The sequence below is a fragment of the Arvicola amphibius genome, chromosome 6, assembly GCF_903992535.2.
Source record: "Arvicola amphibius chromosome 6, mArvAmp1.2, whole genome shotgun sequence".
NCBI lineage: Eukaryota > Metazoa > Chordata > Mammalia > Rodentia > Cricetidae > Arvicola > Arvicola amphibius.
This window is the reverse complement of record NC_052052.2, coordinates 30,542,563-30,556,279: the sequence shown is the minus strand read 5'-3', so window position 1 is coordinate 30,556,279 and position 13,717 is coordinate 30,542,563. Positions and strand designations below refer to the sequence as shown.

The 13,717-nt window shown below is 53.3% G+C and overlaps 1 protein-coding gene across 1 annotated transcript in view; it reads left to right on the top strand.

The window, feature by feature from the left end:
- Nucleotides 1-13,717, top strand: part of Hivep3 (HIVEP zinc finger 3) — a 409,800-nt gene that overhangs the window by 389,236 nt on the left and 6,847 nt on the right. Inside the window, exon 7 of the mRNA XM_038333975.1 lies at nucleotides 8,763-8,938. Within this exon, the coding sequence (XP_038189903.1) occupies nucleotides 8,763-8,938 (176 nt within the window). The remainder of the gene's footprint in view (nucleotides 1-8,762; nucleotides 8,939-13,717) is intronic.

Sequence of the window (13,717 nt, the reverse complement as noted above, 5' to 3'; positions counted from 1 at the left end):
AGCCTCTCGGGGAGGGGAGTCACAGTCCCCACAACCCTCAGCAAACCCATAGCTCCCTGGCCTCCGGGTTGGCCTACTGCCATCTCTTCTGCCTGTGCCCACCCAGGGCCCACAGGTCACACATCTGGATGGGTTATCCCCACCCACCTGCACAGATGCTCACCAGTAGCATTCTTTTTAAATTTCACATCATTTCTGTATTGATTCTTTGGGAGCTTCACATCATGCACCCTAATTCTCTCACCTCCCAGTTCCCCCATACCCTCCCCTCACATGTGCAGTGTCCCTCTAGAAATAACATTTTTAAAAAATCAAACCAAAACAAGGAAACAAAAACAAAAACCCTCTTTGCTGTTCCACCTTTCCCTCCTCTCCAACACCTCTTCACTTTCCCTGGTGGCACTGGGAACTGCAGTGTGTCACACAGGACACCCTTTTGTCCAATCAGCTTTAGTTGCAAATGTTCATTGCAATGAGTCATTGTTCTGGTTCAAGACCTGTGGTTTCTGGCACACCATCACCACTGGGTCCTCACCGAAACTCTTCTTGGATATTCCCCACCCCCGGCAGCCACCAGGAGTCATGGAGCTCCTGCAGGTATCATTCCACAGGACCAGCTCCTTCACAAGCTCCAGCAGGTTCTAGGTGGGGCAGATGTTAGTGTCAACCCAAGGCCCAGCTGTGGGCCTTGGTGGTACTGAGCTGGTCAGTCTGGACCCCTGTGGCAGCCCGCCTCAGGCAAGGGGTGGAGCCAGCTCCCCTATGCCCATGCCAACAGGGTCAGTTCTCCCTCACCCATGGTGATGGGTGGGGCCATCTCTCCTGAACGCAGGAGTTGAGGCAGCTCTCTTGTTACAGTGTCCAGTGAGGGGCAAAGCCAGCTTCCCCAGGGTCAGCCAAGGGTGGGGCTGGTTTAGCACGGCCCTCTGGTTTCATCATGCAAGGTTCCTAGGACCCCCACCCCTGAGGTGACACGGGCCACAGACATCAGCACAGACCTTAACTACAATGGACCCAGACATGGCTTTGGTAGCAGCTCAAGGCTAGATGGCATTCTAGTTCTGGGCAGAAGCAAAGGCCGCTCAGATCAGGATGACTCTGATGATGGCAAGGCCCCGGACACCAGCAAGGTCACAGGTTGTGGCCCCAACCCCAAGCTTCTGTGTGACCTTTGGTGGCGACATGTGCCTTGAACTTCAACATTGACTCTAACTGCTATAGGACCACGGATCCAAACATAGTCCTCAGCAGTAGCAGGTCTGGATTGCACCGTTGGTCCAGGTGGCAATGCAGGCCTCTCAGGATAGCCCCAGTGGCCCTCAGACACTAACATGGCCCCAGACCTCAGGCGTCTGAACGGCCCTCAATGGTAACAAGAGCCTCGGACATCAACACCGACCCCAACTGCAGTAGGGACACAGACCCAGACCTGGCCCTCAGCTGCAGCTCCAGCCCAGATGTCACCATGGAATTAGGTATCAGCACAGGCCACTCAGATCTGTATGGCCTTGACTGCAGCATGGCTCACAGACACCAACATGGACTCGGGTGGCTGACCTGACCCTGGGCGTCCACACAGTCCTCAGTGGCAACAGGAGCCATGTCAACCAAGACCCTGGTTGCTGTAGGGCCACGGAGTCAGACAGGATGAGTGGCATTCTTGACTGAAAGCACCTGAGACCCATGGCCAGCTGCCTCTCTGCCAGGCCTGGCCCTTTGGTCCTGTCTGTAGTGATACATTTATATTTTGTGGCCTTGTAGATACCTTTAGGCCAAGGTCAGAGTCCCGTGGCTTTTCTCTAGCCCCAGGCCCAGGCTAGGACTGCTGGAACTCTATGGGAAGCTAACTTAGGAGCAGGAATAGAGTCTTGGCTGCCTGGCAGACTCTGTCTGTGTGGAAGTTCCAGCCCAGCAGGCCTGAGGCTGGGTGGCACATTCAATAACCCCCACTTGGGAGGATATCAAGACATGCTGTCACTTCTTCGGAATCCTGATCAGAGAGGAACCTGAGCTGTTTCTAGATCTGATGTGAATACCCCACCGGCCCCAGAGCTCAGCCGTCCCCCTCCCAAGCCTTTAAGCCCTCATCAAGGGCTGTGTCGGCAGCTGGCTATTTTTAGCAGAGACACCTGCCCCTCCCCTCCAGACACCTTTCCTTTTTGAGCTTCTCTGGGGTCAACCAGTTCACTCTGGCTGCCTCTCCCTAAGCATGCTGACCGCTGGGCCCTGGCCCTGAACTTCACAGACAAAGGCTGCCCTTGGTGCCTGAGACACCCGGGGGGCACGTCTCCCGTCACACCGTCTTGCTTGGTGTGATTGTACCCAAGTTACCAGACATGGCCAAAGGGCCATAATAAAATGGGGAAACGGAAAAGCCTTATCTATCCAAAATCGAAAGAGAAGCAAGAGCTTTGCGGTGATATCTGAATAGTGTGTGGAAAAGTTAGCAACGCAAGTACAAAGCAGCCTGGTAGCAACTCTGCCTCAGAAGATAGCCTAGAGGCCATGGCACCCAAACCTTTATTCAAGAGAATGACATAGCTCGGCGGAGAGAGGAGTCTTGAACTTGAAAAGTTAGGTGTCCCCTTGAGGACTCAGCTGCGAGGCCTTGGGGAAATTACCTTGAGCCAGCTTAGCTCTAGGTTGGTTCTCTGTCTCCTTGAATTTTATTTGTCTTACACAGTTTAAAAAAAAAAATTACGCCGGGTGGCGGTGGCGCACGCCTTTAATCCCAGCACTCGGGAGGCAGAGGCAGGCGGATCTCTGTGAGTTCGAGGCCAGCCTGGTCTACAAGAGCTAGTTCCAGGACAGGCTCCAAAGCTACAGAGAAACCCTGTCTCGAAAAACCAAAAAAAAAAAAAAAAAATTACACCAGCCTTTAAGCTCCTGAACCATGTAGACAGGTGACCTGGGCTCAAATTCTAGCTCCGTTCACCACTCAGTGACTTCTCAGTGTAAACAGGAGTTGGTAGAGCCCACAGCTCATGTGAGGGGAATAAGGTAACATCTGAGCTTTTCAAAATAGTGGTTGGCACCCAGTAAAAGCCATATGAGTTTGCGGATATTTTTGGGTGTTTTGTTTTTTCCTGCATTTGGGGTTTTCTCAGAAACCCTGCAAGATACAGCAATTTCATGCCACCTTTGGCTGGATGGCAGCAGCCCCTGACCCTTCAGAGAGACCATGAGCCATGCCTTCCATTTCTCACGGTCTCCCCACATCCTGTCTCTGCGCCTCCTCTCCCTCTGTGGCGCTTGGTCATTAGCACAGCACAGCCTACATTTGGTCTTTGCAATGCTTGTAGGCTATGTGAGGAAATACACATCCATTTGACAGTACTGTCATGGTTTGGGTAAACTTATCTGCCAACAGCCCATTGGCTCACGGTCACCATTCCTCCTGTCTGTCTACCTGGCTGCTAAGGTGGGGAGAACAGGATTTGTGACAGTGCAGTGTGGTTGCTGCTGCATCTTTGTCGTGCAGAGCCTGAGAAGGTCACCTCATCCTGACAGGCCATCTCATTCCCACTGCACCCCTCCTCTGGAACCTGAGGAAGGAGGTTGCACGCCTCCTCTGGGCTGTGCCCCAAACACCCGTCAGCTTAGAAGTTTCAGGTTTGAAAAACCCCTCCAGACAATCTAGAGCTGCAATCCAAGGTGTCACATGCACTGACTGTCCAGACAAGCATTGTCACCAGCCAAGTGCAGGAGGGGACCTCAGTCTAAGACCTGTTGTGTCATATGTCATAGCACCAAGGTCCTTCCTTCTCCATTCACAGCTGCCCAGTAGCTCAGAGCATGATGCCAGCCTTGCTGGTTCTCTGCCCACTTTGATTAGAGGAATGAAGTGCTCCTGACTAGGGCTGCCTGGGAAACTTGCTTTGCTTTGGAGTCTTCTGGCTCAGAGCTACAGAAACTAGAACTACAGAACTAGAAAACAGCTGCCCAGGAAGTACTTGGCAGCTGTACACACACACACACACACACACACACACACATACACACACCACCCATTATTATCCAACTCCAGACTGAAGGACAAGGCTATGCCCACCCCAGTAGGGCTTGGGAGTTCCAGAGCTGAGCCTGCTCTGCTGAACCTCCACTGTCAGCCTCAACCCTGAATCTCAGAAAGTCAGAGCATTTGGTCTTAAGATTCCCTGCAGCTAATACATTCCAAATTCCTAGAGTTGTCCCTTTTTAAGAGCAAAACCAGACTGGCTAGTCGGGACTGCAACAGACAGGTGGGCAGTAAGGTTTAGAGAAACTACTTGGGTCCCCAGAATCAAGTTGCCTACACCAGGTCTGCAGCAATAAGAATGTTTTGTAGTCACCTAACAGAGGGTCAGCCATTCATCCACTTTTAAAGGGACGTCTGTGTCTCGGGCCTCCAAGGGAAAGCATCCAGTAGAGGAGGGGTGACTGGCAGCTGGGAGCAGGATCCACACTCTGGGGTTCCCCTTGCTTCTCTGCTCTCCAGTCCTGGCTTTCTGCAGCTGCCAACACCTGGGTGTCCCGGTCCAGGGTAGAGTTTCAGGAAAGGCAGGGTAGATGGCAACGCCATTGTTCGCTGTCTGCCACACAGCAGCAGGTCCCAGGTCACTGGGAAACTCTGTTCAGCACCATCCGAGAGTGGGCAGCAGATCTGCCTGGCAGCTGGGTTCGGGGAGTGGGGAGGGATCATCACCAGGCGACCTTGACCGTGTCAGTTAAGCTCTTGGGCCTCAGTTGCCTTTCTGCACGAGGGTAAAAGGACTAGGGTTTGGGAGGAAGGAGGTAGATAATACCTGGTCTATAAAGTGCTTTATATTCCCAAGGACTAAAGATTGACTGGTCCTGAGGGAGGAGAGGTGATCTGCCTACGGTCACCCAACAAGTTCTAGAAAAAGTCAGAGGTCAGACCCAAGTCCTCCAGGCCTCTGCTCTATGTTCACATTCATTCCCATTAGAAAGCGGAAGCATCTGAGCATGGCAGTGCCTAATAGTAAGAGCTGAAGGCTTGAGGCTGACCTGAGCTGTACAGTTAAGACGGGAAACAGAAAAGGGCACTATGTGCTGGGAGGAAAGGAACCAGCCAGAGCTGATACAGGAGGACAGGGTGTATGGGGAAGAGGGAACAAAGTAAATGGAATAATTATGAAAAAGCCAAGCTGATGCTCATGACTTGATATGCTAATTGAAAATTTAATTTAAAATAAAAACTAAAGAACAACAACATAGGCATGTTCATTCAACTTTGTGCACGATGGAGAAGTAGATGAAACCTGTGTTTAAGGGCCCATGGGGTGGAAAAACCAATGCTGAGTCTGATCCTAGCATACTTGACCAAGGCCCTGGCTACTGTTCTGACCTGTAACTTGTGAGCCTGCACTGAGCCCTTGCTGAGCACCTGGTACCGTGCTAGACCCTGGGATGCTCTAATGAACATGGGTGACGACTGATAGGAAGTACCTGACCCCGACAGGGTGGATGCTGGGCTCAGGCAGAGGAAAGACCAGCCCACATTGACAGACTGTAGTTCCACAAAGCCGTCGTCTCAGCCTTCAAAGATCTGGCAAATCTTGGGGTCTCTGTGTTCAACCAGGGTTGCCTCTTCCAAATCCCTCAGCAACCAGCCTCAGACCCTCCCTGCTCCTTTCCGAAACACAGGCCTGTCCTCTGTCCTCTTGGCTCTGGCCTTGCTCTGCTTGAGGCAGGTTAAGATAGCATTTTTTTTCTGCACACTCTTCCCCTGGGCCCCCCGGGCCTCTTCCACAGCAGCATTCTTGAGTGGCTTCCCATTCTTCTGCCTGGCCACGCTACTCTTCACAGATCCACAGAATTCTACATCTGTAGGTCCCAGCTGTGTGCTAGGTATTTCTGTGTATCTTTCTTACCCATATCTTGTTAAAAGGAAGGCCCTCTGCTGGGCAGTGATGATATACACCTTTAATCCCAGCACTCAGGAAGAAAAGGCAGGCAGATCTATGAGTCTGAGGCCAGCCTGGTCTACAGAGAGAGTTCCAGGACAGCCAGGACTTATTCTGAAACAAGTACAAGTATAGTGAAAACCTGTCTCAAAAACAAATAAGTACAAAGGCCTTCATTGCTGCACTCCCAGCTTGTGAATTGTCCCAAGAACAAGGCAAGTGGAAATTTAAGGTATCTTTTTATGCCTCATTCTGACCCCTCCTCTACATAGACAGCCGCCAAGGACTGTAGAGTCTGTACCAGGGATACCCCGCCCTATCTCCTGTCCAAGTGCCTCCCTGGTCTAAACTGTTCCCACAGCACGGGATGTTTGCCTCTTGTTGAGATTTCATTTCTCTGTAACTTCAAGCAAGTCTGGACTCTCTCGACAGGTCAGTCGTGGTGCAGCCTGTACCACCTGTCTGGTTTCCTTTCTTCTTGCTAACTCCCACACCTTTTAACCTCTCTTCCTTTGTCTGAGAATCCTCCTTTCTGCCTCTCACCATCCTCCCCACCACTCCTAGCCCTGGCTCTTCCTGCGTGCTGCCCAGCAGATGGCGCCCAACTTCTATGGTCCAGGACCAGACCTTATCCTAATGGTGTAAGGATCCCCTTTGAAAACCTCTCTCTAGGAAGACTGTGGTCTTCAGTGTGATGTGAAGGAAGGGGTCGAGATGGACGGACACTTAGAACCGCTTCTGAGCTTCCATGAGCAGAATAAATTCCACATAAGAGGGGGCCACAATGGCTGTAGGGCTGTGTGGGAAGCAGCTGTGTGACATGGAAGGGTGCTAGGAGGTGAGCGAGTGTCGCGGAGCCACTGAGATGAGCCAGCTGGAGGTTGGTGGCAGGTGACAGCCTCCAGCACAAAGCCATCCTCACCACTGGGAAAGGTCTCAACTTGATGCCTCTGAAGATAGGGTCCCAGGGATACAAGGGACTCATGAGCGTGAAGGCCGAGTCCCGCACTGTGCATAGGGTGCTCTCGCGTTCTTCTTCGCTGCCCGCAAGGCCTGCTGTCTTTCCTCTTGAACACAGGATATACATGTGGAGTGTGATGAGTGCAAGAGGGGAGGGGTGGGTGTTCTTGAACAGGGTGATTGTGGGGATGAGGGTGTGAGCGTGACTGAAGGTGGGGGCTGTGTGACTGTTGTGTGAGGGTCTGACTGAGGGTGGGGGATGTGTAACAGTGAGTGAGTATCAGTATTTGGGATGTGTGATTGTGGTATGAAGTTGTGAATGTGACTGAGGGTGAGCAGAGTGTGATTCTGGCTGTGAGGAGTGTGGTTGTGTGTGTGAGGTGAGTGTGGCTGTGAGGAGTGTGGTTGTGTGTGTGAGGTGAGTGTGGCTGTGAGGAGTGTGGTTGTGTGTGTGAGGTGTGAGTGTGGCTGTGAGGAGTGTGGTTGTGTGTGTGTGAGGTGAGTGTGGCTGTGAGGAGTGTGGTTGTGTGTGTGAGGCTAGTGGCTGTGGGTGTGAGGTGTGAGTGTGGTTGTGGGTGTGAGGTGTGAGTGTGGCTGTGAGGAGTGTGGTTGGGTGTGAGGTGTGAGTGTGCTGTGGGTGTGTGGGTATGGAGTGTGGGGCGAGTCTCCACTGCCGCCTGTAGCTCCCTATTAATTGGCCCTCTCCTGAGCCCACTCTGTCACATCTCTCAGCCCTGAGGCACCAGTTGAGCAGTGTGGGATCCTCGTTGCTGTCATCTCTCTGCGTCCGCCTGCCCCTCTCTAGGGAGAACAGATGATGAGCAGTTCTTGTTGAGGCCACCGAGGAGACGTGTCCCCTCCTGCCAAGTGTCTTGTAGTGGTCCATGACTTGAGTCAGGACCTAAATTCTTGGGTCTTCCAGAACTGCCCCTCCTGCTATTCCTCCCAGCTTCTCGGCCTCACCCGGACTTCTGAACACAGATAGCTTTAGACCACAAAGCTGGCCCCCTGGCTGTCTCTGTGGCACTTGTGGGCTTCTTTCTCAGTGCGGAAATAGCATTTTGACTCGGGGTCTGGGCATCTGCAGCCTGAGTGAGTGGGCTGCTCGCTCAAGAGGCTGAGAGCTGGTGACCACCCTGACTTGCTGGGAATAACCTAGGTCCCATGCAGCTTGCAGCTTAGCCAAAATGGAATTGCGTAAGAGAACTCAGGGGCTCTGGCCACAGTCTGCACCCAGGAAAACGGTGGTGACCCCTGTGCCTCCCTCACAGAAGTGTCTGGGTGGCTTCCTGATCAGCTGCCTTCTCCTTTGCTGCCCCTTGCGGGAAACGGGCAGCTTGGTGTGGGAATGTTAGATTCTGGCCAGCCCTTTCTGACTGGGTGCTCGCTCCGGTGGGTGTCTTGCCCTCTCTGAACCTGTTTAGCTCTTCCTTGTGAGGCAATGGTGACTTAATTTAGGAGAAGGGTTTGATGAATAGCAGTGGCCGGTATGATCTGAGGTTTCCTCTCTGGGTGACGCTGGTGGCCTCCAGTGGCTGTTCTCTGTGGGGGAGCTATGGCAGCAGCCCGCTGTGGGGAGGCAGCCAGCAGGGAATTTGCAACTTCAGCATCCTTTCATTTCTTGCCAGGAAAAATTGGCGCCTGCGGCTCTAGGGAAAGGAAAGACACCATCCTACCTATCTGACACCGGGCTGCAGGGGTCCCTGGTGGATGCTCAGGGCAACTGAGGCCCTTTCAGCTCTGTAGTCCTCTATTCCTCATCCTCCTCTCCCGGTGTCTAGAGCTGGCCGGATGCAGCTAGGGAGCACGCTCATCTTCTGAGGTGCCACTCTGCCTCTTCGCCTTCTTTTGGTTTTTTTTTTTTTTTTTCCTTTACATGACACCTGTTGCTCACAGGTACAAATCAAATGAAGAGTATATATATGTGCGAGGCCGCGGCCGAGGGAAATATGTTTGTGAGGAATGTGGAATTCGCTGCAAGAAGCCCAGCATGCTGAAGAAACACATCCGCACCCACACTGACGTCCGACCTTATGTGTGCAAGCGCTGTCACTTTGCTTTTAAAACCAAAGGTAAGAGACAGTCAGCTGGGCACCGCCCTGCCCGTGGCAGGGATCCCCCTTGGGGGAGCCCCAGCACAGAGCCCTCTGCCTAGGGGCCTGGAGTACCCCCACATTCTGAACTCCCACTCCACTTGGTACCCATGGCAGAGCAGTGACTCCAGTCTGGTCAGCGATGCCCACCGCTGCCACAGTCACACAAGCTCCCACCCATCCTCTGCAGCATCCAGCCCACGCTTGGTGGTTTCCTACAGACCATCACCCTTCCTTTGCATGCCTTCCATGGATCTGATGACCTCTGGCATGCGTCCTTGTCACAGTCACTCTTGCATCGGAGATCCATTCCACTTGGAGCCACGCAACATACATGCATGTCCACCTTCCTCCACTTCTCACCACACGTAGCATCCTCTGATCCACCTGACTTCTCTGCAGCATTCAGCACAGGGCCTGTGCTACAACCTACCCTCACCCCCCATCCTGATCAGCTTCCAGCCACACCGCGCATCAGAGTCAGGACAGGGTCTGGCCCTCACCTGTGAGGACTGGTTGTTGAGGGCATGCATCTCAGAGAGCTGTGATGGGCAATAGTGGCCTGGGCCCGCTGCAGTCCCCAGGCCCTGATAGGACAAGCATGGTTCATGAGGTTCTTAGATGGGACACAAGCCTTTCTGGGAAACCCTATAGCTTGCTCGCAGAGAAAGACAGTGAGCCTTGCAAGAAAGCTGGGGTGCTCAGCACCCTTGGTGGGTTTTGCCTCTTGCACTTAGCAGATTCCTGTGTCTGGACGTGAGGACCCTGTCTTGTCTTCTGAGTTAATTAGGAGAGGAGCCACAGAAGGCTCCAGAGACAGAACTCAAGGCAGGCTTTGCCTTTGCGCTTGTTTTTTTTCTTCTGGAACACAAGAGGCAGAGCAGCAACTGTGGATAGGAGGGAGCTGAGCCCTCCAGCTTCTGGCTGCCTTCTACTCTTGCCATCCGGGGTCAGGTGTTACTTGTCGTATTCCCTGGCTCAGTGGACTTCTTTCCGGCATGTTCCACTTCGCATTTCTTAACCGTTAACGGACTCTGCACTCCTCCATCTTCCTATTACCATCTTTGAACTGAGCTCACAGTTTCCCACGGAGGTTTAGAGTTGGACAAAGATGCTCACCCTTCCACTTCCTTTTCTGGGTTCTCTTTCTTAGCATCTCAGAAAGAATGTCTCAAAAGGTGCTTAGAGAATAATTAGACAGGAGCCCTACCAGACACAAAGCATCCCATCTTAAGAGTGTGTGGTTCTCTGTCCCACACCTCCAGTCCCACTTCTGAGGTTTTCTGGAAGAGAGATGGGAATCGCTGACTGACAGCTTACACAAGAAAGCCTTTAACTTTGAAAGTGGAGACCTTCTTGACTGGGCCAGAAGAGATCACAGATGCTGCAGCCCCCATCCCAAGGACACAAAATGCCCTCATCCTCCTCCCTCCATCGGATTGAGGCAACCTTTAAGTGGCCGACGAATGCTGTTCCTTTTCCAGGCATGGCTAAGAAATTGCAATACTCTGTCCTCAGCATGGAGAAACCCGAGGAAACCTCCCCTGGGCTGCCCACCATGCACCCCAGTCCCCTGAGTAGCTCCCATTTAATGCCTTGATCTCACTCGTTCTGGAAGCTCTGAAAATGACTTGAGCCCTTAGGGAACCTCCACTCTCCAGGAGGTACCTTCCTTGGAAGCCATACCTAGTCACCTATAGTTTGACCTCTGGGAACTTTCCAGGGGTCTGTCTCTGAGCCACCCCAGAGATCCCGAAGGTCCTGAGGGCAGAGCCTGAGGTACAGAGACTCTCCCTCAGGGAGTCTGGTCTTTGTTCTTGGCCGGTGATCAAGAGCAAACCAAGCTCTCCCCCCCCTCCCCGGGGGGGGGGGTGAAGCCGGGGACAGGAGAGGTGAATCTGAAACATGGGTCTCATACTTCACGCCCAGCACAGACGGGCAGTGGTGACAGTAGATGAGACTAGCGAGAAGTCCCCGTAGATACGCAGCGAGGGCAGGAAGCAGGTTCCACAGCTTTCCCTGGAGCCATGTCTCAAAAGCCCTATTGACCGTCAGTTCTGATAATATGAGCCCTCCTCTCCTCTAAGATGTCTGTCTGCCTCCTAGTCAGGTCTTGCTCTTGAGGTATGGCACCAGCCAGGATACATGGGTGCTGAGGCTGGGCCTGGCAGACCTCACACCTTGTCTGCATCATCTGGATGTGTCTCAGCCAGGAGACCCTTCCTGTCTGTCTCTGTCTGCCTGTTTGTGTCTTGTCTTTGTGTCTGTCACACACTGAGGTGGCAGTTTGGCCTCTGGTAGCTACTTGGGGAGGGTCTCGGTGGGTGGGGCAGGAGGAAGTAGCAGGCTGGCCCTAGGAGGACCCCTTTCCTCTGTTGAGGTTCTTCCTAGAGGCCACAGGGTGGCTGAGCCTTGGACAGGCCCTGGCACCGATTGCCTAGGGGACAGAAACAACAGCTGTGGGCAGGCCCTTGCTCGGCCCAGGGGACAAGGTGATTGCCTTCTGCTCTTGCTGGCATCAGCTCCTCTTCCAGACATCCTGCTCTCCTGCCACTTGCCCATCCTCCACTCCCAGATGCTATGCTGGGCTGTTCATGGGGCCTGGGTTGATGGGAAAAACCTTAGGGGAGTGGGCAAGCCTCCTCTTTACAGCTTCTCCAGGATGTTGACAGAGGAAGAATGGGCCTCGAGTGTGGGCTCCCTCCCACCTCTTCTGAGAGCCTCTAAGGTCCCTACTGAAGGGCCAGAGCATCCTGTGATCACCAGCCCCTCCTCATCCAGCGCAGTGCTTAGCAGAGTCCAAGCCAGAGACAGAGCTCGCCGGTAGAGTGACTGCCTATCATTCGCAAGGCCCTGAGCTGCATCCCAGGCCTAACATTAAATTAAAAAGATGGTCATGGGAGGTGATTCTGCTCTGTGCCAGCCATACTCCACTCCCACATGCTTTGTCCAACGATCTTCCCAGTGTTCCCACTTTACAGCTACAGAAACTGGGGCCCCACAAGGTGAGGAACACTGAAAAGCCTTACTCAAAAGCACATAGCTAGCAGTACAGAGCCCAGACCCACCCTACCCTCCAACCAGGCCACACACTACAAAACCACCTAGATCCATTCTTGCACTGCAAGGCCAGCCAGATGAGAGAGTTCTGAGCCCTGAGCCTAGCCAGGGCTTGACACTAGCCGATACTGTGGCTCTAGGCCAATCGCTTCGCTGCTCTGGTCTACAGGAGCCCTGCCAGCACCAGGACAGCCAGGAATCTTGCCCAGTGACGTCATCAGCACCTGAGCCCAGAGTTAGGTCAGAAACTGAGGGAGTGGGCTTGATGGGGTTGAGAGACGTGGTCTGTGAAGTTCCATCCACCACTTTGCTGCTGGGCTGCCTTTGCCAGGAGACTATGAACACTACTCTATGTGTCTAGCGTGGTTGAATAGTAATCTAAACTTCACAAACAACACCAGTGTGAGCAGTGCTCGTGGCCTCTGTGACCTAGGAGGGACAGTTGGAGTCTCTAGTCCAAAGCTGCCCTGTCTTACCTCCTTCCTGCTCTACTCAGACAGTGAGCATGAAGGGCATGAAACCGAATGGGGACGTTTCTGTCTAGATGAGGGGGAAGGCCCACGCCAGGCAGGGCAGACCTGGGAATGATGAGTGGGGAGGGAGCTAGCTCCTCTCTAGTCCCGGCCACCACAGTCCCCCAACCTCACTATGTTTCCCCACCAGTAAGACCTGACCCTTCTGAGAGATGATGACGCTTTGCTCAGCTAGGAGCTCTCCCCATGTTCACCCGTCTGTCCACCTATCAGCCCCCACTGTCTACTCATCTGACAGTGTCCCTATTCTTGTCCCCTCTCACAGATTGTCTTGTCCTCCCTTCTCCATTCAGCTGCCCGCTCTCCCTCTGTCCTCCTGTCTGGCCTCCCATACCTTCCCATGTGTGGACACCGTTCCTCTGTTCATGTGGCCGTCCATCCTCCTATCTCTTTACTGACCAGCTTCTGCCCGGTCTTCCATTTCTGTTTCTCCAGAACACTCATGTGCTCCGTCTGTCTGTCATCTGCTCATCTGTCCACCCAGTGTCCCATGCATCAGTCATCATGCTGCTCTCCTTTTCTCCCATGTTCCTCTAGTCAGCCACTCATTCAGCCACCCCCTAGTTCCTCTGTGCACTCATTTCTAGAGACTCCATCTTCCTATTCCACCCCCTTTCCATCCATCCATTCAAAGTTGGCCATTGAAGGCCTGGGAGACACTGTGTCCGACTCAGTAGCTGCTGACATGTGATCAGCCGTGTGGAAATACAGCAACCCTCGGGGCACAACCAAAGGAACTTCATGTTGTGTCTGTCTGTGTTCTCTGGAGACAGGGCAGGTAGCTTGGCCTCTCCTCCCAGAACCCGCTGTCCACGAAGCCCATCACGCTGCAGCCTGTGATGTGTGTGCACACTGTTGCTGTCGCTGTTGCTGTTGCCCAGGCCCCAGGAGCTGCAGCTCTGGCTCCTCAGCCTGTGAGGCTAGGTTTACACCTTGGGGCAGCATCTCAGGGCTTCGTAGAGCCTAGGCCAGCCTGATCCCAAAGAATGCTGGTCCTCTCTCTGCACTGTGCCCTGCCCCAAGAAAACCTAAGCCCGGGTCCCAGAGCCTGTGACATCCACGTCCCTTGCCTGCATACCTCACCGTTCCTATAAATAACCACACCATGGTTCCTCTGCCTAGACCCTAAGGTTTGGCCTTATGGGTGACCTAGAAGTATACTCAG